The 21,650-nt window shown below is 51.9% G+C and overlaps 6 protein-coding genes across 6 annotated transcripts; 2 read left to right on the forward strand and 4 right to left on the reverse strand.

The window, feature by feature from the left end:
- Nucleotides 1-186: 186 nt before the first annotated feature.
- PG994_011635 (uncharacterized protein) lies at nt 187-4,392 on the forward strand (the record flags this gene model as incomplete). The annotated part of the gene is made up of 8 exons (XM_066863044.1): nt 187-2,258; nt 2,518-2,596; nt 2,878-2,947; nt 3,000-3,018; nt 3,107-3,364; nt 3,423-3,866; nt 3,929-4,085; nt 4,144-4,392. The coding sequence occupies 8 exons, from the start codon at nt 187-189 to the stop codon at nt 4,390-4,392; spliced, it is 3,348 nt and encodes a 1,115-aa protein (XP_066712154.1).
- A 1,698-nt stretch (nt 4,393-6,090) lies between these two features.
- On the reverse strand, nt 6,091-6,456 carry PG994_011636 (uncharacterized protein; the record flags this gene model as incomplete). Its single annotated transcript, XM_066863045.1, has 1 exon — nt 6,091-6,456. The coding sequence occupies one exon, from the start codon at nt 6,454-6,456 to the stop codon at nt 6,091-6,093; it is 366 nt and encodes a 121-aa protein (XP_066712155.1).
- Nucleotides 6,457-6,700: 244 nt separating this feature from the next.
- Nucleotides 6,701-9,650, reverse strand: PG994_011637 (uncharacterized protein; the record flags this gene model as incomplete). The annotated part of the gene is made up of 2 exons (XM_066863046.1): nt 6,701-8,779; nt 8,886-9,650. 2 exons carry the CDS (start codon nt 9,648-9,650, stop codon nt 6,701-6,703), a joined length of 2,844 nt encoding a protein of 947 aa, XP_066712156.1.
- Nucleotides 9,651-16,216: 6,566 nt separating this feature from the next.
- PG994_011638 (uncharacterized protein) lies at nt 16,217-17,312 on the reverse strand (the record flags this gene model as incomplete). The annotated part of the gene is given in 3 exon segments (XM_066863047.1): nt 16,217-16,810; nt 16,830-17,075; nt 17,148-17,312. 3 exon segments carry the CDS (start codon nt 17,310-17,312, stop codon nt 16,217-16,219), a joined length of 1,005 nt encoding a protein of 334 aa, XP_066712157.1.
- Nucleotides 17,313-18,326: 1,014 nt separating this feature from the next.
- On the reverse strand, nt 18,327-18,933 carry PG994_011639 (Pep3/Vps18/deep orange family-domain-containing protein; the record flags this gene model as incomplete). The annotated part of the gene is made up of 2 exons (XM_066863048.1): nt 18,327-18,411; nt 18,464-18,933. 2 exons carry the CDS (start codon nt 18,931-18,933, stop codon nt 18,327-18,329), a joined length of 555 nt encoding a protein of 184 aa, XP_066712158.1.
- Nucleotides 18,934-20,708: 1,775 nt separating this feature from the next.
- PG994_011640 (uncharacterized protein) lies at nt 20,709-21,137 on the forward strand (the record flags this gene model as incomplete). Its single annotated transcript, XM_066863049.1, has 1 exon — nt 20,709-21,137. The coding sequence occupies one exon, from the start codon at nt 20,709-20,711 to the stop codon at nt 21,135-21,137; it is 429 nt and encodes a 142-aa protein (XP_066712159.1).
- Nucleotides 21,138-21,650: the final 513 nt, after the last annotated feature.

Here is a 21,650-nt window from a genome sequence, read left to right on the forward strand (position 1 = left end):
CGCGCCCTTTTCGACCTCGACAGACGCATCGAACTGTCCGCATTGTAAGTAGTCCTAGCCGATAGTCTGAAGAACGCGAACTGAATGTACTTGGTAGCCCCGATTATTCGAGAGCAGCCTGTCGCAAGGTCCTGGCCTGGGTCAATAGCAATAGGGGCGCAGAGCGGCTGCGCTCCTGAAAAGAAAATGGCACCCACAACTTCCACCACCAAGCCCAGTGCTCGCACATCATCGCGATTTTCGAGCCCTCTCCATCTCTCGAGCTCTCCTTCCGGCCACAATAAGGGCGTGTCGACCGAGGGTCAGAGAACTTTTATGCGGCACTGGTTGGAACCTCCTGTGGAACAAAAACCTTCATTTGCCCAACAAGGCCTTATGCGAGGCGGCGTCCTGGAAGGCATGGCTCCCCTGGGTACTCTCCCGAAGTCGACCATGCTGAAGAAGCCATCCGCATCGGCTGAAGGCACGCCGGCACCGACGGTGAAGAGGATCGTGTTAAAAAAATCAACCAAGGCGGCAACACCGGTGGAGGAGAGCAGCGCAACGCCACAGCCTTTGGCTGCGATGGCTGGGATGACTGCACCTGATGTGGAAATGGCGCTGGATTCGCTGGAGCCTGCGCACTCGTCACCTACTCAGCCAATTTTCCCAGTTACTGGGTTGGATGACTCTGATGACGGGGATTATCGTCCCAACACGTCGCGCGCCCGACGTTCTTCTATGCATTCCCATCACAACAAAAAATCCACCAAACGCCATTCTCGACCTGGCAGAAAAAGCTCGGCACGTGCCGTCAGCCCTGCCCCATCTGTGCATCCCATTACTGACATTCCTGAACCGACGCCTCCCGTCGGGTTTCAACCACCAGCAGCACTTCTTGGTCGCGAGCCTATTGACAAGGCGTTTGCTGACAAGGTGGTCGAGGCTGCAGTGGACGAGGCGCTTCATCACTATCGCTACCCAACAGCCTGGGCACTACGGATTCTCTACGATGAATTGGGAGACAAAGAGCCCTGCTTTGTTCACATGATCGAGGACATTTACCACCAAAGGGCCGACATTGACACCATCAAGGAGTTCAACAAACTCGTGCGTGACAGCAAAACACGCGGCAAACGCGATAACGAGGCCTGCAATTATTTCATCCCGCCCGACAATCGCACAACTCCTCACAAGCCCAAGGCAGCACCCTACCACGATCTTCTCATTATGGATTTCACACCTGTCAAGCAAACAAGCCAAGATCTTGATGGCCACATCAATAAGAAGGCCAAACTGGAGCTGGAAGAGCAGCCCTTGGCGGCTGGCACGGTCCGCAGCAGCAGTCGTGGCAGTGGCACTGGAAGTGGCAGTGGCGGTGGTAGCAGAGGGCGAAGTGGCAGCAGCAGTAAACCCGTCAGCAAGCTGAATCTGAATGGCGCTAGTGGATTGAATGGGGCTCCTGCTTCTTCTGCTCCTGCTACTACTGCTCGCGTTAATGGAATCACAACCATCCAAAAGCAATCGCCCACAAAGCACGGCTCGTCCAAGCATTCACCGTCCAAGGGCAAAAAGCACCGTCGGTCCAGCTCAGTTAGCAGCGACTCGTCTCTGTCGGAAGTGCCTGACGAGCCAGAGGATTACGAGGAGTTCCAAAAGAGGCTGGAGGATGAGATTTCGCGGCCAAGTACCGCCGAGCCAAATCATGCGCCAAAACTGGGAGACCTGGACCAGCCAATCAGCGAAGAGAAGACGAAACCCACGTCTAAAAAGGCGCCTCAACCTGATGGCTCCCGGAACACATCAACTCAACCTTTCCATCCACACGACTCGGACATGGCCGCTGCTGTTGCCATCCCCAACGGCGCGTCCCATCAACATAGCCATCGTGCAACCACTCCGCTGAAGTTCCCCAGCAAGTACGGTGAAGTCAGCATTCAGGATCAGCTTACCCTGCGCAAGCACGAGGCCAAGGCCGACACTCGTGGCCTCACAGAGGAGGTTCAGTTGCCCAGCTTCACCCGGAGGCCCCTGGATGAGGACCCGGCAGCAGAGATCGAGCTGGCGCAGGCTCCGACAGAACAGCCTCGTTCTCTCAGGACGCCGGCTGCCAACCTGAGAGCCACCAGAGCCTCGAGGCGGCACAATGAGGATGCAGAAAGCTCACCCATCGCGCCCGAGATGGATGTCCCGTCTACGAGGGGCTCTCGAGCTGCGACGCCATCCAATAACTTGCGGTCAAATAAGAAGCAAAAGACAGGTTTACGAGTCAAGACTTCGTGAGTATTTCCCTTCCTACCCTTCGAGTTACACAGTCTGGTGCCTTGGCGGTGCCAGATAAACGAGGGCGTGAGCTGCACAGACTGTGCCGACCTCTTTTGTTGTCGGACCATGTTGCCATTTTAAGTGGCATCGTGGCACCGCACTCTTGGGCCCGACTATGACAAACTCGTCCTTTTTTGGATGATGCACACCACTTTTTTCCCTTCAGTTCTATCATCGTTCCCAACCACGTCTGCTAATCATCGTGTCGCGCAGGCCTATGAAACGCAAGGGAACTGCCGCAGGCGTGCCCAGAGAAGCTCCTGTAAACAGTGGTCCTTCTTTCAACGACAAGGTAAGAAATCTAGCATCAGCCCCTTATTGTCGGCGACGATGTGTTTATTGCCTTTTGGACACAAAACCATTCGTCGAACCCTCTGGTGATGGCACTCGACACTCTGACGATGAAACTGGCTGTTTCGGCTTATATGGGACGGTTGTTTTTTTCGTGTTGTGCTACGTGTCAAGGTCCAGAGGCGCACGGTGGCAAAGGTGCCCGGGGGTGCCACCCGCTTTTGCCGAAGCTTGAGCGATCCCCATGTCAACCAGCCCATACTGACTAGTTTTTTATTACAGGATCGGACTTCTAGCAATGATGATACGTGCTATACATGTGGTGGCAACGGAGAAGTCATCTGCTGCGATGGTATGTCAATCTCCTCTTAATATCCAAAGTACCGGTGCTGACTATACACAAGGATGCAACTACTCTTTTCAGTAAGTGAAGATATTGATGCTCCTGCATCCTGCAAGATTTGATGATTGTAAACCCTATGAGGCCAGTAGCTGACGTAATGCCAAACAGCCCCCTTTGCGTCGATCCTCCTTTGCATGAAGATGACATTCCTCACATAGAGGACTTCTACTGTCATGAGTGCCAGCACATCTTCTTCCCATCCCAGTTTACGGGAAATAGAGGCACCTTCGGCTCGCTACTGGATAACCTCGACAAGACAAACTCTCGCGCCTTCGTCTTGCCGCAGGATATCCGTGACTACTTCGAGAATGTCAGAACGGGACCAGACGGTGAATACGAAGAATTTCCGGCCGGTAAACCCGTCAAGTATGCATCCAATCATAGTTTGTTCGTTGTTTATTGCTTGCTGACGTATCTCCCACAGGGTTAATAAGAAGGGCTACGATGAGCCTTTTGACTTTTACAAAGTCCGAGATGCTGATGGCAATCCTGTTCTATGCCACCAGTGCCTCAAAGGTGCCTCCGACAGCAGAGCCATCATCCCCTGTTCAGCCCCCAACTGTGGCCTTCAGTTCCACTTGGAGTGTCTAGATCCCCCGATGACTATTCCTCCGGTGCTACGAACGTGGCAGTGTCCTTGTCATGCTGATAGGCCTCCTCTCGCCAGTCTGGCGCCTGCACACCGATACCGTAAGGTGAAGTCTGCCCCGATTATTGAGCAGGCATATACCCGTGGTATGACCAACAATGGGTTCATCGAGATTGAGGAGGATGATGATGAGTCGGAGGATGGTTTCAAGAGCCGCTATGACTATGGCCGAGTTTACCGCTTGTCTGAAAAAGGCATCAAGCTGGATTTCATCTCGGCGTAAGAGGACCCAACCCCCCTACTTGTCCAATGTCCGTTTGGAGAAGCTAACAATGCTACAGAGTCGGCAAAAAGCGATCTCAGATGCGTCGTGCTAAGACCACGACGCCAGTCGCCGCCACCCGCCTGCATAGCGTGGAGGAACAACAGGCCGCACTGAATCTTTCGCAGCTGGCCCAAGGTACAGACAGCATCGGGCAGTTAATTAATGCCATGGTGGTAAGTTCACTTTGTCCCATCCCGGTATTTGCTACGTCTTAACACTGGATTGTTGCAGAGCGAAGCCAGCCCTGATGCTGTGGCTTTAATGGCCCAAGGCGATGCGACTCGCATAGCCAATGCCAGTTTGAGCAGCGTCGACGTCAAAGCACTCGAGGTCATGCTCGCACAAGTTGAGGCCTTAAAGCGAAACATCACCCACACTCTCGGATCCTCTCGAGGCGACGATGCCAGTTCAGATCCCAACGTGCCCAAACCTAACAAGAGCAATGGCATGGGGGTTTCAATGCAGCTGGACCAGGAGTAGCCCAGTCGCTCATCTAAAATTATCCTTTTCCTCAAGGACAAGAAGTGTACAATAGCGTTCATCGTTCATATAGGGAAGCGTCTAGCTTTCCGGTGAAGATAGGTCCTCATTCTCGAGTCGAAAGGCCCAAGGGATAACGGATCTGGACGAAACATCATCCATAGGAGGTGGTATCCAAACCGCTTACGCAGTTCTCCTTGATTGTATGATATTGGTTGTGAAAAAAGGTGCGGCGCACATAGGGGGAGCAAGTGAGCGAAGGCGGTTGGACTTTGCTTGGTTGATTCAGTTCTGGGCATACCAGGGCCACATTCTGCCCTCCTACCCATTTTCCTATTCTGCCTAGACGTGGTTCATTCTCACACATGCCGACCCGACTCCCGATCCATGCATTTGCAATATCTGCTGCTTCTGCGATCTTGGAATGGGTATCACGAATGGGTCTTTTGGGGGGTATTTCTCCCCAAGCGTTTTCATCATCATATGGTATATTCTTCCCGTCGATCATCATCTTCTCCACCGATGGAGCTGGATAAGAGCGCATGAGACATGCCTCACGAAAGCGAGCGTTGCTGAGCCTGGACGCAAAGAAGGAGTGAGCTAGTGTGCGAAGGAGGCGTAACATGAGTGCGCCGCATAACGATTCATTTCACTCGCAGGTTACTATCACCCTAGAGATTCTCCCATGCGAGCGGAATAGGCGAGGCGCTGCGGGTGACGATATGTTCGCAGAATTAGGTAGATACGAAGCGAGATTAAACAAGCATTCTTCTGAAACTCTCGAATGTCTGGCCCTTGCATGTGTGTGGAAGAGACAGACATATCAACCAACGTAGAAACCTGAAACCTGAATAGACCAGCAGTAGCTGTCTCGAAGTCCATTGCTAAAACCGCAGTTTTCAAATGCTGGTAGATGAGGAACGTAAGCGAACATGGCAGGTTAATAACACAGGGAGGGATAGGTTGCTCAACGGAGTGACAAGAAAAGATAAAGAAGGGCGTGGGTTCTGGTCATAAAGTTGATTCTTCCCTATTTGAATTGCGCTCTAACCATACACATACAACGACTACTGTTTTAAGAGGTGTGTGCTCTGGGGTTCGTTTTGCTGACACCCCGAGAGGACCTGGCTTATTCAGACCCCATGCCAATTTTGCAGACAGCAGCAGCATTAGCAGCAGCCGTTCACTGCCCGCGTCTCCCCTTGATTTGTATCTTTTCGCTCATCCGCCTCTCTACCAGAAACATACATTTCTCTTCGCTAACTTCGGTTTGAAGTCTTCTTGGTTCCCATGTTCGGGAGCAACTCTCTCGGGTGAGGGTCCGAGAATGGGAAAAGAACTCTAGATACAAGAACGTCGAAATGTCATATAACTTGGACCCTCCCAGCAAGGTCCACGCTCTGCAAAAGCAACGCGAAGTACCAGGCACAGCAAAGGCTAGAATCCAGAAGAAAATGAGTAAGAAAAGTTGTGCCTAGGTGGTCGCCTGCCCTCCACAGCATGATAGAAGAATCGTAATCGTGCATCAAACCATGATCCGTGAACCGATCAATCAAAAGCCCCTTTTGCAAGCGACCGTGCCACACCATCAACGCCGTATCCCCGTAGACGTTAAGCGAATTATATCACCTCTTGGATACCCAAGAAAACAAATGCAGGATGGACTCATCTCTGCAAAGTGACGTCAGCATCCTTGGTTCAGGGCTGCGGAGATCTGCGCGCACGGGGTTGACCTACGCGTCCACGTCTCGTGTTGACTGGTTGCTCTTGCATGTAGGGCATGCCACCGTAGCCGTATCCTCCCATGCCACCCATGGGCATGTTGAACCCCGGGGGTGCGAATCCGGCAGGGGCACCAGGTGGCTGGATCGGGCTTCCGTTCGGCATGGGTTGGTTGCGATACTGATCGACCGCAGGACCGGGTGCGTTATACCCTCCAAAGCCAGCCTGCATGGTAGGCGGGAAGAAGTTGTTCATGGGCTGTGAGCCACGCTGGAGCATGTTCTGCTGGTATTGTAGCTGCTGCAGGTTGGGGACCATCGACGGGTTGTTGCCGTTGTACATAGGTCCCTGCTGTCCATATGGCGGGAAAGGGGCATTGCCGGCTCAACACTCTCACTCCTAGGGACAGCGAAACCCATCTCGTAGTTGCCCGCAGCGCTTGCGGGGTTCAAGGGGTTCAGATACTGGCCTCCATACTGGGCATTCTGTTGCGCAGCGGCAGCATTGGCTTGAGCATGGGCTGCTGCTTGGGCCTGCGCCTGAGCTTGAGCCTGAGCCTGTCGCGACGCAGGTCTCTGGCGCTCGCTCAGGCGTTGTTGGCAGAGTGATCCCGAGAGGAACTGCCACCGCCGTTGCGTGTCGACAGACCAACCTCGTCCATCAGGCGCTTGTAGCCTTGGTTGGGCTGGGCCTTGATGCGTACCAGGACATTCTTGACATTCTCCACAACCTGGCTCCTGATGCTCTCATCGAAGAAGGGGGTAGTCAAGACCTTGAAGATCAGCGTCGCGCCACAGGCGTGGTCGCTCAAGATAGCCTCGAGGACTTGGTCCTTGGGGGTGAAGAAAAGAGCCTTCAAGATGGTGTCACGCGCATCTGCTTCGGCCTTCTGGTTGATAACCTTCAGCACTGTGAGGTACGCAACCTTGTGCGTACACAAATGGATCAGGTACGGAACAAGCTGCGGTGCAAGAACACTGCGTCGTTGGGGGAACGTGCAGGTATCGAGGAACCAGGTGAGAAGCAAAGCCCCGTTGGCATTAGTGGCTAGCTGTACACTGTGCAGAGCGATAGCAGCCGCCAACATGCGCTGCTGATCTTTGCTGGCGTGATGACTCTCGAGGCAAGCCCGCATAGCACGAGCACCGTATCGGCCCTGGGCGACTTCCCACATTCTGCTCAGCATCGTCTCGAAGATGAAGTCGTTGAACGGCGTGCCAAATTTCAGGCATCCTTGCAAGACGTAGTTGCCGTACTGGTCCAAGAACAGCGGGATGGTGTAGGCTCGGATGTGTTCGACAATCAGCTTCATTTGGTGGGGGGTCTTGCAGACATCGATAATCTTTTGCGCGGCCCAGGTACCATTCTTGTGCACGCCAATATCTGCCATGTGAGGGGCGATCTCAGCCAGCATCGAGTCCCGAACCTCGTCCGAGCAGTGCTCAAACAGCTTCTGTACCACCGTGTTGCCGAGATAGTCCGAAGCAAGCTCGGCGATTTCAGGCAACATATCAAGCGCAATTGTCTCAATCTCTTGCTGCAAAAGACTTTGGTTGTCGATCCGCTTGCGGATGTCTCTAAGCTTCGGGGCATCATGAACCCGCGTATGCGTTGGCTCTCGGACTGGGGGAATCTCATCAATAAAAGTTGTGAACTGGATAGCAGAGTTCAGGCTATGCGAGATTCGGAAGACATCTTCTTCAGTAGCTCCGAAGGACTTGACAATCTGCAGTATATCACCCGTCATCTCGTGCAGCGGAGGAATCGTGGGGGTCGTATTGGCGGGGGTCGTCGTCGAGGAGCCATCTGCAGTGGCAGCTGTGGCGCCAGAAGCACCTGCCTCATGGCCAGTAGCAAATGGATCTGGGCTAGGTGACGGGAAGACACCATCGTGACCAGGAGTATTCGAAGCCGAGGGTGGTTTGGCAAAGTTGATGCGGATAGGACCAGCGCCAGGGAATATCTCTTTGCCATTCATGCTCGCTTTCGCGTTCATTGCGCTGTCAACCCGTTCAAAGTTTACAAAGCCGCAATTCTTATGGGTTAAAACCCGAGCCGATAGGATGGGGCCATACTGCTTGAACATCTCCGTCAAAGTCGAAGTGGTTGTCGAGGTAGGGATGCTGCCCAGCCACAAAGCACTTGTGGGGCCTTCAAGGCCAGCTTCTTCGGCTGTCAGGAGACCGTTGTTGCGGCTACTCGATCTTCCCAGATTCATAGCAGCAACAGCTTGCGGGAGGTCATCAAACTCCTTCTCGTCGGGTAATCTAATCTCCGCCGATGTCATAGAATTATCGAGTCGCGAGGGTGTCGGGAAGAAGTTGCGCATTCCTCCTCTAGAACCAGCACCAGTCAAATCCAAAACACCAGCGGTGCGCGCTCGAGGACGGGTGATTGTCTGTCTGGCAAATGCCTGTAGCCCCTGGACGGCGAGGTTGTGACTGTGGATGGCAGCATTCGTGGCAGCGAGTTGGTCCTGAAGCAAAGCGGCATATTGACTTTCGGCACCGATCGCATCATCGTAGTCCTCCTCATCTTCATCTGCGTACTTATCCTTGTTGTTCACCGAGTAAGAACGGAACCTACTGGACTGCTTGGTGAAATCGGGGAGACCAGGAAGGTAGGAGGGGAGCAGCCAGCTGGGCCCGTGCTGGCTGAGGCGTCTCTGCTAGACCTAGATAATCAAGGGTTCGCATATGAACATCATTGTCTCCAGTTCCCTCCTTCGAAAATGCCGACTGCGCTGGGGAGCTCGGGCCGTTGGAGCCTACACTGAGCAATATGCAAAGTGTATTGCCTCGCTCACGGCCCGTAGGGTTCCAACTGCTGAATATAGAAGGTCCGAATGGAGAGCTATTTCCAGGAAGAGCCGGTGCGTACGGGCTGCGCTGGGGCATAGAGCCGGCACGCAGCCTTGATAGAAGGTTTGAGGAGCGGGAGGGATCAGCTGTTGTGGGCTCTGCCAAACCTGGCGAGGGTGTTTTGTTGAAGGGGCTCTGGGATGGCGTTGGGCGCGTAGACTGCGAGTTCAAAGTGGGAATACTCAGTAGACCGTTACCAATAGGCGCGCCGGGGAATCGTGAAGGCACAGTGCCAGCACGAGCTCGTCTGCCCGTTGACGGCAGACTATCTGGGGTAGGTAGCTGGGCAAAATCGGGAAAGCCGTCGGTGGGTGACTCGGGGATGTTTTCACGGAGGGGAGTCGAGTTTCCGCTGGTAGGTGGACCACCCCAGGGGTTGAGGGGCAAGCCCTCCTGCGCCTGGATCTCTCTTGCTCTCTTGGAGTACAGCCTGGAGGTGCCAGAGCCTGACTGGTCGTGAAGTGGGGAGCCTGCCCCCGATCGCGTAGTACCTGCCATTTTGCTGGAGGGGTTCATAGATCCAGATATGCCGAAAGGGGATCGGACAGCTGGGGTGGTGTCAATAGGAGATTGTGAAGATGTGTTGGTGGTCGTAGGAGAGGTCGAACGGCCTTGACTGGTGGCGTTCAAAGGTGGGAAGCCAAGAGTCATATGTTCAGATCTAGCACTTGACATTATCGATTATTCATCCGACCCTTCGTTACAGATAAAAAGCGGCCCAGTATAGGATGGCTGCTCTCTGTGTATGGGCAGTATTGGTTGAATATTAACCCAGTGTCGTACTACTGGTGACAGCCTGGGTCGAAGAGAAGGTCGTATCGACTAGTTGAGTCAATTGTCAAACTGGCTGACGACGACCGAAGTCCGGTATATCTTTGGAAAGAACGCCGTACAGGTACGTCTGGATGTATCGACGGCGATTGGTGCGACTCGAGCGGGACGCTTATTATGTCGTCACCCGTGCTTTTTTGTCCAAAGGAGTGAAGCTGTCGAAGGTAGCAAACCCCAGAATCCGAAGAAGAACGGATAGGTGTTCTGGACTGGGTTCTATTACAATTGACGACTGATCAGGACACTGCTCTAGAGGTCAACTGATCTACCGTGGCCGTTTGGGCGATGCTGTCTTCGAAAATGAGGAAGCAGCCGGGGGCGATGAAAAATCGAACTACCGATCGTCGAATGATGCAAGGAGCGTCGATGCCAGAGATTGGGCCGTGTATTGAATGCGTCGTGGTGCGGTGAGGGCAGAAGTGCTCGAACAGACGAATTTGCGATGGAAGTGTCGAGGTCGATTTCTCGTTCGGGTCAAGTCCGATATTGTTGTCTTGTCTGTGTGTATTCTGGTTTCTTCCCCTCCTTGTCCTCTCACGATTTCAATTCGAGTCTCGAGCTTTTTCTCCAAGCAAGAAACTGGGTGCCAGTGCTCCGCCCCAAACTCGGTCGATCAACAGTGGTTCTGAAACTCAACCCAACTTAGACTCCCTAAACCTGATCCGAACCTGTGCAAGCAAGCAGGAAGCAGGCAAAACTATGGAAGCTGAAGAAAAGGATGGTAAAAGTTTAAAGAAGAAAGGAAGAGTAGTAGTTGTCGTCCAGACAGGTAGGTTAGGCGGAGCTAAGAAAGACCCAGGAACCGATCGATCAAATATACAGGCCACATTAGTTGATCTCCAGTCGTTTCGTGTGATGGAATCCCCAAAGGTATGTATCAGAAGGCACAAGAAGAGAGCCCGGGGGTTGAAGGAGATTAAGAAGAGGGCAGGGGAAGGGGGGAAAGGGGGGGGGGGTGGTGTCGTTTTGTGGGATTGGGGACAAGTGGTGAAATCGAGCAGGAATCAAAAGGCTGGCAAGGAGCAGGAAAGGAAAAAATAGAGGGTTGATTAGATGGCGGGTTTAGGCTTGCTTTGCTTTGCGGGTGCTGTGCTGTAAGGTGCCAGGAGGTAGGTCAAGTTGTGGATAGATTCGACCAAATCCACATCGCACACACACACATACTCACACACTCACACACAGACTGACCTGACCTGACCTGCACGACCTCAAACCTGCCCGCAGCAGCAAGCAACAGCAGCGACAACCGCCGCGGTCAGCACTCGACTTGACTGGGCCGACCCGACAAATCAATCGACCGCCCAGTAGCTTGAGTGGAGGGATGTACGTACTCCCCTCTACTTTTACTTCCGAGTACTACCCTAGCCGGGTTTCTCACAAAAAACAAGCAAGCAAGCAACCTGAGATGCCCTCTCTCTCTTCTCACTAGCTAGCTTGGATCAATTAATTGCCTAGGCAGGCTTGATCTGAAGAATAAAACGTTAAATGTCCTTTTTCTCTCCCGGTCAGCTCGGGTACATCCATAATGTAGCTACAGGTCATACACCTGTTAGTAGATATGAGGGAAAGTAGATATGTTGGTGTTAATGCATATTTTTCGGCCGTCAGCGCTGATTTTGGTGTACTAATAGATAAAACAGATAACAGATATGCTTTCTCGAAATATCTGATTACAGGGGTCTGTACAGGGGTTTCCGGATCCCTGTACACCCCCTGTACAGGCTGATTTTAGGTGTAAAATCTGACCTTTACAAGGTCAACAGGACCCCCCCCTCCCAATCACCACTAGCACCACCATGTGCATACAGCACCACCGTATACAGCACCACTGCCAACAGCACCGCCAACAGTACCGATCGCGATAATTCTGTATGCGTTGCTGTATGCGGTGCTTTATCGGCGCTGTTGGCGGTGCTGTTGGCGGTGGTGCTGTATGCGGTGGTGGTGCTGTATGTGGTGGTGCAGAATTGAGGCCATTTGGGTGAGAAAATGCACCAATTATGAGGCCCCACAAAAGGTCAAGTGTGAGCTTAAGTAGATATGTTGGGGAAAACGCATAAATATTCGATGCCCGAGTCTCATCTACTAACAGGGGTAGGCCCTGTACATAGATTTCGAGGGTCTGCCCAGTCAATTTTGTTACTGGATGAGGAGGCTTGAGAACATGATGCGAGCAAGGAACAGAGAGGATCCTGAGGGAAAAAATATAGGCTAGGGTGGGGACCATAAGTCAGTGGCCATTAGGCCACTTTGGGGCCCGGTTAGCCCAGTTTGGAGGGTTAGAAGTAACGGGCACTTAGGGCGTTTGAGCCTGGTCCAATTCGGCTCTGTATGAAACCTGGCGGGATCAAGCGACGCGGCTTTAGGGGGCTCGCCAATCAACTCGATCTTCCGCAGCAGATACGTCAGGAAGCAGTTGGCAGGTAAGCTGTTCGCTATCACTTGCGGGCCCGGATCCTTTGTTATGATGTAGATTCACATGTCGCGTACATACATTGCGATCCAACTGATGCAGTCCTCCTCTTTCCCTCTCCGTCCTGGCGGTCAGGCACATACTACTAGAAAAAGAGTGGGGGTCGTGTGCAATGTCTGATGGGAAGAGAGGCTCTAGGGGGTTAGCTACAGTAGTCGGGATTGCCCTGGGCTATAGGGATCCCGTAGTGTAGCCAGGCTGGCATAGTGCATTGAATGGCATTGAATGGGGGTACTTAATGTGACTGAACCTTAGCTAGAGGCTCAAGACAAGCACCAGTCCAGGGCGAGCCTCTCATATTAACTTAAGTACATTAGACGGTTGCAAGCCCTGCGCGCTACATGCGCGCCTCCGTCTTAGCTACAGGACGACATGGGATGGCACATGCACTCGCAAATGAAAATGTCTGGCCTGTACGGTACGTATGTCGGTATGCAAGGTACCGCTAATTTTGCATTGGTCTTTATAGTCCAGCACTCTGTCACGAGCGATCTGTGTCAATGTTCATTTATAGTATCATGATGCTCCGCTTCCAGGTATAGGAATCCACTTCGTGAGGTCATTGCTCCCGATATCTTGTTTATCTGCGATCAACCCGTGAGGCTCCCGAAAAGGTTGACAACTTGGCTTTATCCATTCAACCTATCTTAAGGTTTGGGCATAGGGGGCCAACAGATGTCAGTTGTCTCGGTTCAAACTGACAACGCTCGCTAGATGCAGACTTGTAGCCTTGGTTTAGGCCCATAAATTGTAGTTCATCTGTCACGGAAAGGTTGTTTGTCGTGTCCCCGTGTCTGCTACCACGCAGAGAAGGAGGTAGCTAGCTACACAATATGTTGTACATGCAGGTAGTTGTGGACGTTAGGTTCGCCTGCAAAGTCTTTTATAGATATCCGTCACCTGGTCTGACAGCGCCTTGTCCAGCTGCCAGGGCGAGGGTATCATTGTTTTCTTCACCAGATGCCAGCCCGAGGCGAATAGAGTTGTTGGGTGCCGAAGCTTGATCATAATCCCTTGTTGAAGGGGAGGCACCCTCAAAAGAAACACCCAAGTTTGTCAGCCAAATCCCGAGACTTTGGTACATCGTTTCGTGGTGGTAGATTGCATGCAATCATTCTGCAGAAAATGCTACACAGCCTACAACAAACTGTCTATCCCATCGACAGCGGAGCAGCTTGACAAAAGCCACTCGATCTTCCTTCCCCATACGCACACGCCATTCTCCATACCTCGGATCTCATTCCGTGGTTGACCACAAAACCGTGACATGACGATATTGCTGGCTATCGGCTACCAGCTATGCACGGTCGGTCTGTATATGTGCGTGTGTCCAGTTGATGTGTAATCTACAAGCCACGGATCACTGCATCTATGTGAGACATGTTCACCACGGCCAGACCCCCAGCAGCCTTTGCATCCTCCCCCAAGGCCAAGGGCGTTGACGAGCAGAATGCGTGCTGTTGCATGATCGGGAGAGCCTGGTCTCCATACCCTGACTCAAGATCGTGCCAGAAAATGGGTTTTAAGGCGAACTATCGCTACCATGAGCCCTTGTGCAAGGTGATGGGTTGAGACTGTTCGTGCGGGTGCACCAGGACATTGTGATGCGACCGACCTGTGTGCAACCGTTTCCCACCCGAAATCCCATGGAGGACTTCGGAGTACAAGGCGCCCATCTACATATCTGTCAAAGCAATGTAACGTTTGCGAGGCACGCTCTGAGTACGGCTCAGGGGTAGAAGGGGCGAGGGTGTTCCCCTACGGTAGGGTGTTTTAGCTTCTTCTGGTGATTTGCAATTGCTGCGGGTTCGGGTGGAAACTATTCTTCTCGAAGACTGCCGAGAATCGACTAGCCAATCCGATGGATGGGGGCCCAGGGGGTTTGCAGTTGCTCTCCGTGATGTGACCCATAGCCTCGATTCATTTTGATATCCCCGCAACAGGCGTGTATCAGGCGAGTCCAAGCCCGTCCAACAGAGGAATGAAAATATCCGACGACAAGGCCAGATAGGTGAGGTGGTTGAGGCATGGCATCCCCTCCTCATCTTCCGCCGTCCTCGAAGCTTTATGGATGAGCGGGTGGTTTAAGAAGACGACGCCAGGTGACGAGTCAGGCAGACGGTGATCTGAGGGGCATTGCGACTGCTGCCAGCTCAGCTCATCTTTCCGGCCGTGTCGAACTTCGCGCTCGCCAACCAAGTTTGGTCAATATCGAGGATGCCTCGTTAGGATTAGATCCCTGCCCCGTCGGCGCGTTAAGATGTGTACTATGATTAATGCGAGGATGGGCTTTCGGCTTGCCGCCGACCAATTGCGAACTAGGAAGTGCTTAGACTGAAATCTGAAACGTCGTCTCAACTTTCCCTGGGGGGCTTGGAAGTTGGGGGGATGTCGGATTCCCTACCTGTTGCAGGGCCGAGGGTGGGTGACGCAAGGTATATATTATTATGTATGTCAGAAATAGCTGATAGCCCTGTTAATCCCCCCAACCGCCATGCTGGGCCCCTGGCCGCTTATCGTGGACATTGACATGAATGAATCCAATGAATCTAGCAAGTCGATTCGCGAAACGTGTGACAGTGACAGTAGACCGGAAGCAAAGTTACCACTACTGACCTAAGGAAATGAGCGCCAACGAAAAGTAAGTCGCTGCTGGGCCAGTCAGAGACCGAGACTACCTAATCAAAAAGCTGCTGCTTCGAGACCCGATACGGCCCCCTTCCCATTTCCGACCAATTGCTTTTTCCTCGTCAGACACAGCCTCACCCGTCGCCCGCTCGTTTCAAAGACGACCTGACCAAAGTGATCTGCAAGGATTCCACTCCAGCGTGGCTTAAACCGACAGCAAGTTCATGCAGGGGGGGTTGGTCAGGTCAGGTCTGGTCAAGTCAGGTCAGGTCAGGACTCAGCAGCAACAACACCATTAATCCAACAACATCGATCACCAGCCATGGCCAAGATTGATAGTGAGCCCGCAGCAAATCCTACGGCCCCGCGGATTTCCTAAAAATACACACCACTAACAACAGCACAACACGCATACGCATGTTCACCTTCTCAGCTGAACTTACCACATACTAGACTGCTATACGCGTAACGATCATGGTATATGCCATCTTGTCGCCAAGTCTCTCAAGTGCCTCAAGTCGTATTCGAATGCTGGGGGGGGGGGGGCGAGACATTTCCAGTCTATTTCACGTTGCGTGATCCGGGCTCATCCTTGCTTCCTCTTGTCTGTGGTACGGCAGGGAAATCCGGGGAGAGCGCGTTCTCCCCCGGCTCGCTTACAACCGCCTTTCACTTGATCTTGATCTGATCGAATTGCTACTATAAGTCAGCCGCACACATGGTCGTATACTTCCCTAGCATATAGTCAGGGGTAGTATGCGTAGTTGCTTACAGTAGTATATTGGTACATGCTCAGGGTGCTTCGGACGAGATATACTGAATTTCAGACCATTGCTGAGCAAATATCGCGTGTTCATTTCATCCGTATTGGGATGAAATTGTTTTTGCCGGAGCCCGGCACCGTCCTTACCACGCTAGAGTATCATCGTTATTTCAAATGACGCACTGAATAGCTCTAGACCGTCGCATGTTCGTTCAGCCCGTACTGATTCGTTGCCTATGTCCATGTGCGACGAAGAACATCCGGGAAGGCAAATACCCTTACCAGGCCCGCACATCAGCTTCTTTTTTTCCTTCGTGAGTCAGGTTCTGACGATTCTTGTTGGACGGCTTGGCTTCAGAGTTCCGAGCCGCTTGTTATGATACCCACCCAGCATACATACTTAGATTGGAGGTCTCACATTACATCGCGTGCGCTGAAATGGCGACTTCTTTTGCTTGGATTCTTTCTTTCTTCTATTTCTATCATTATTCTACTTCTTTCAAGACGCTAAATACAAGAAGGTCTGTAAATAAAACACAGCTCCTTTCAGTCGTCGAAGAACGCGGCACCCGTGATCATGCCGATCTCGGGGCAGTACTGGAGGATCTCGTTCTTCTTCTCCTTGTTGAAGCGCATGGGCTGGTGGTAGCCGAGCGGGCGCTCGCCGTAGATGGTCTCGACGGCGAAGCGGCGCGCGTCGTCGATGTCCGGCAGGCGGGCGGCCGGGGTGCCGTCTTCGCGTGGGGGCAGCTCCCGCAGCTTCTTGTAGAACCACTGGTCCTCGTAGGGCGGGTCCATGTCATCCTGGAAGCGGTGCCGGTCCAGGACGTCCAGCATCATGGCCCGGTTCCGGATCGAGAGCCCCCCGTTGTAGCCCGCGCCCCACGTCTCGCCGATGGGCGCCCCGACCAGGTCCCACTCGACGAAGTCGTCGGCCCGGGCCTCGGACGCGCTGCAGATGATGCTGTCGCTCTGGAACATCAGGATCTTGGCGTACGGCGCCAGGTCCTCCCAGAGCCACCGCTCCGTCAGGAAGAGCGACACGGAGTGGTGCGTCTCGAAGGTGAACTCGGGCTGCAGATGCCGGATGGTGATGTCCCTCCGCCACCGCGCGGGAGAACGGCGCCGACCTGTTGAGTGCTTCGGACGTAGTGGGTACCGTGTAAAAGATCATGGGCCACTCCTGCCCAAGCACCGAGTGGAAATGTAGTATCGTCGGGACCAGATTTTGCAGGGGCCGGTTCTCGACGATGATGGCGACCCTGTCCGTATGCTTCTTCGTCACCTTCGCCAGTGCCTCCTCTGCCTGCTTTCTCCTATTGACGTCGTCCGGTGTACTCCAGGTGACATTATGCGCTGTTTGGTTCGCTAACCGAACCACATCATAGTCATATGATTCATAAACCTGGAGCGGAATAAGGTGTTAGTCAACATCTTCAGCCAGGACGCGAAGTGACCGTGGATGAGTAAGCCTTACGTGTGAGCGTGATAGGCCGGCGATGATCCAGAACACCAACAATACACAGGTAGCTTTCAGTACCGCCGGCTTTGTAATGGCGATGGATATCCACGGCAGCGACTGGCTGCCGGGAGCATGGTAAGAAAGGGGTAGCGGAGACTTCGGAGCAGTGCCCGCGAACATAGTATAGATAAGTAAATATTGAACAGGAATATAGCGGAAGTATATGCCCAAGAGTGATTGAGTTTTGCCAAGGAGGAGGGAAAAGGAACAAGACAACGAATAAATCTATGAAGTAGCTAGATAGCAGCGTACGAGATATCTGGTATTAGTACATGGAAAGCAAAAAGATAACAAAACAAGACGCCATCAAAAAGAAACCATGGACCATAACATTGATCTCGAGCCACGGACAGGGAGGCACAGACACATAAAAGAGAAACGAGAAGGGCTCCTCTCAGGGTGGTTCTATTTCTCTTTTGGGTATGTCCATCTCCCGACATCCCTATTCGTGACATCTCTATCGTTAGATGCTCCATGGCATGGACACAAGCTCCATAGGCATATTAGTGGGCAGTACAGAAAGGACCGTCTTGGCCGAAAGAACAGATCTAGAAAGATAAGCTCAGATTCCTATTGCACAAGGAACCACACAGCCGGGGCCGAGGCGAGTCGAGACGGCCACTATACTCCAGCAAGGAGACCGTGCCGCCATGCTTGTGCCGTTCCATTCCAAACGGGAAATTTGGAAGTGCGTTGTTGCATTCTTTTTAGTAGCAACTTGTCCCAGAAGGGAGCAGCGACTAAAATGAGGTCCGATACGACAAGAAATTGTAAGGGAGCGTCGGGTCTAAGACACAGTCGGACAGTCTTGGCTCGATATGGGACTCGAGGGCTTTTCTCGCTCGCACATTCATCGTGTCATTTTCAAGGTTCATCAGACAGGGCACGTTGTATTTCGAGATGTCTCACGTCAGTTACCTCCTCCGCTAATGAGCAGGGGTTCGAGAGATTCTGCGGCGGACAAGCCCACAATTATGATTGGGGAGCTGTTTTCACTCTGCCGAATGCCGCATAGTGTGGCATACAGACAGCTGCGTCTCCAGATTTCTGTAGCAGTATGTATGCATGCCAGTATCATCATATGTACAAAGTTGCGTATGAGTAAATGACCAAGACCGTTCTCTTCTCCAGACCTCACAGCGCCCACTCGTTCCTGTTATCGTTGGGAACAACGAAAGGCTCATCAATCCGCTTGATGGCGTACTCACTACATAGAATGCTGCGAGTATGGTTAGCACACATTTTGTTATAGGAATCCGTCCGTAACTCACCAGGCCGACGCGACCAATGCATCCAGCTCTGCGACCATAGCCTCCTTCTCGGCACCGTTAACGAGGCCTTTGCTGATCTTCACCTGGCACTCCCGGATGCGCTTGCTCTTACCCACGCCAGCTTGCTCCAGGACCTTCCTGCCCAGACAATCTGAATGGAAGGCGTGCTGGCACGGGAACACGAAGAACTGTCGGCTCAAGAGCGGCAGGCTGCAGGCATAGCACTTCTCCCCGGGTTCAACGATTGCATAGCGGTGGTCAAGTGCAGCAATGTCGACCTTGATGTTTGCTGCCGTCTGTGAACTCTCGTCCATCTCCTTCTTGAGCCCGTCGATGTTACGACTGTAGTCCTCGAGTGCATTGCAAATCTCTTCCTTGAAGTCGTCGATAACAACAAAATCCGGGAAGAACGGGATCAGGTCCTCGATTTTGAGCAGATCAAAGAACTGAAGGGGGATTACTGGCTTCATGTTGCTGCAACTGCGGGCTGCTGTTTGTCATCATGAGAGTTTTCTCGACTGCTCGATTCATGACGGTCAGGACAATGTCGATGATTGCTCATATTGTTGGTGAGTCAAGCCAGCAGCTGATATGTTGGATCATATCGGACATATACATGCAAAAAATGTTGTGTTGAGACAATGCCCGAGGGGCAAGCCTGGTGTTGCAACTGGTGGTTTATCCTGTGATCCAGCAACTCGAAGAAATTCCACTCATCCTTACTGGTGGAGACAGATGATGAGGATTGCGACCTACAGCACCAGCCAGGTGAATTTGATCAGCACGAGACAAAAATGCGGCTGGTTACAGCGTCCTGACAAGTTACGGTTGCGTTCAGAAGGCTGGATTATCTTCCGGACTCATCATGGTTTATTGAAGGTTTGTACCATTGTATGACTAGTGATTGAATAGATGTGACTGTATTGATATATGTCTGTATTTGTTTGCTTCTCTATGCATTCAGGTATTGTTTACTTTATTGAAAATATGACAGCATGTATTGATTGTTGATTGTATTTATACAAATGTTCTTTGCCAGGATGATGATTATTTATCATATATGCTTTTCCGATTCCATTGATTATGTTTAGAAGTGCACTTGAGTTGTTTGTATAGTTATGCTTTCCATATGTGTTTTAGTATATTGAGACTCAGCAAATCAGCCTTGTTGGACCTATGATTGTAGCGACATTCACTTTGCTATGATTGGTTACCAATGAGCATCATCATTCTGATATTGATCATCTTATATTCAATTCGCATCAACATTTTTGAGGCATTGTCCTGATATTGACTGTCCACTGCATGTGGCGATTCATAGCATCTTTGATCATTGCTCTTCTTTGACATGTCAACTGGCTTTGCCAGGCAAACTCTTCCGCTGGTGAAGAGCCGTCGCCGCACCAGGCGCGACCTGAGTCTTTTGCGACGCGCTGACCGGCGATACACGATCGATTTGCCTTCTTTACGCTGTTTGCGAAACATCCTTGGTCATCGCGCCGAGCCGAGATTTCTCGGCGATCACAGGCGTTGCTGTCATGAAATCAACCGTTTGTTGTCGATATCGTTTGTTGATACAGCGAAAAACTGTCACTGTCTGTTTGCCATCACAGGCCGTTGACGCTGGCATGCGACTGCCAGCACAGCCGTTAACGCACCGCGATGCTGCACGATAACCATTTGGATCACGACACAATTGACCGACAGACTCGCCGTCAGTCAGCGGCTGCCGTGATGTCACAGTCTGCCGCGATGCTGGCGCGCTGAGAAAGTCATGCGACGTTGGATCCGGTGGTGGAGCATCATCATGAAATGACTGACATCGGCGATCTGGTCATGTGGCGTTAGCGCTGAGAGTGCATCGACTGCACTCGCGCATGCCAATGTTCTCGCCATGCCCAACATCCGGCACAGAACGGCTGCTGCCATGCCGTCATTAACCCGCCATGAGTGAACAGGCGAGTTTGCGCCATCACCATGACCTCTGCACGCCAGGTTGCCGTTCATCGTTCATCACATCGATAGCTGGCCGTCATGTTGCGCTTAAGGATTTTTTTCCTCGACTGTTTGGCTCATGAGGGCTCGCGCGCCATGTTTTTGTCCGACGCTCATGCGACTGTCATGGCTGCAGCGACGTTTCAGCGTTGACCATCATCGCTGCGCACCGCCGTGGCTCAGGCTGCGTTGGATGGCAAAAAGGAATTGTCGTTAAAGGCGCACACCAGCATATGCGTGTCGGGTCAACATGCGTGATGACGTCAGCTGCAGCGCTCTGGTGGATCATACCGTCGCATCGCTGGACCAGGTCACGCGAGACGCGCCGTTGGCGCAGGGCGAAGCCAGCACATTAAAATTGGCGACTGGGCGCGATCGGCGAGCGAGATCGAGACCGTGCCTCCTCACCTCGAGAGATGGCGCATATCAGCCGACTCGCCATATATGGCGAGCAAGACGCCGCGCTATCCGGCACGAAGCCATCCACGTTTATCATCGCGGCTCATTTATCGACGTCGCGAGCCGAAGCAAGCCGAACACGCTGCGCTGCCGCGATCACACGTCAGCGACGCGCATCACTTCGTCGCACGAAGACTGTCGTCCGGCATTCGTCGACGATCGAGCTTCACTGGATGTTGTGGTGAACTATATGATGTTGTTATGTACAGTTCAGTTTTGACATTGAAGCCTTGTATGGGTATCATATTGAACGACAAGTCATGAAATTTGTGTTCATATATCTGCATGACCACTTGCATTGAAATTCTTGACATATAGACATACTTTTGACTTACCTTTCAAATAGCTTTGATTTAGTTTTATGTCATATTTATGATTGGTTGTCATTTAATGGAAGGTTTGGTAGAAGCTAAACCGTGCAATACAATTTCAGTGGTTGACTGTTATTGTGGTGCTTTTGTCTTTGAACGTTAAAAGGAAGGCTATTATAGACGCGTTTAGTACGCGTCGCTACGAAACTATTAATAACCTCGTGAGGCGGTTTTTTTATCAAAAAACTCTTAAAACTAAGCCGAGATCTAGTCGTTTCTATAAACTATTGACTCGATAAGAGCGCTATCTATTTTAACTAATATATAGAAAGTCTCGTGCTATTTAAAGAGAGCTTTATTTAAATATAAATATTATACTAAGCTTTAAACCACGCTCTTTTTTAATTAATATAATAAGGCGT

This window comes from Apiospora phragmitis, assembly GCF_038363925.1.
Source record: "Apiospora phragmitis strain CBS 135458 chromosome Unknown utg000010l:1.0-9815664.0:1.0-9183399.0, whole genome shotgun sequence".
Classification (NCBI taxonomy): Eukaryota; Fungi; Ascomycota; class Sordariomycetes; order Amphisphaeriales; family Apiosporaceae; genus Apiospora; species Apiospora phragmitis.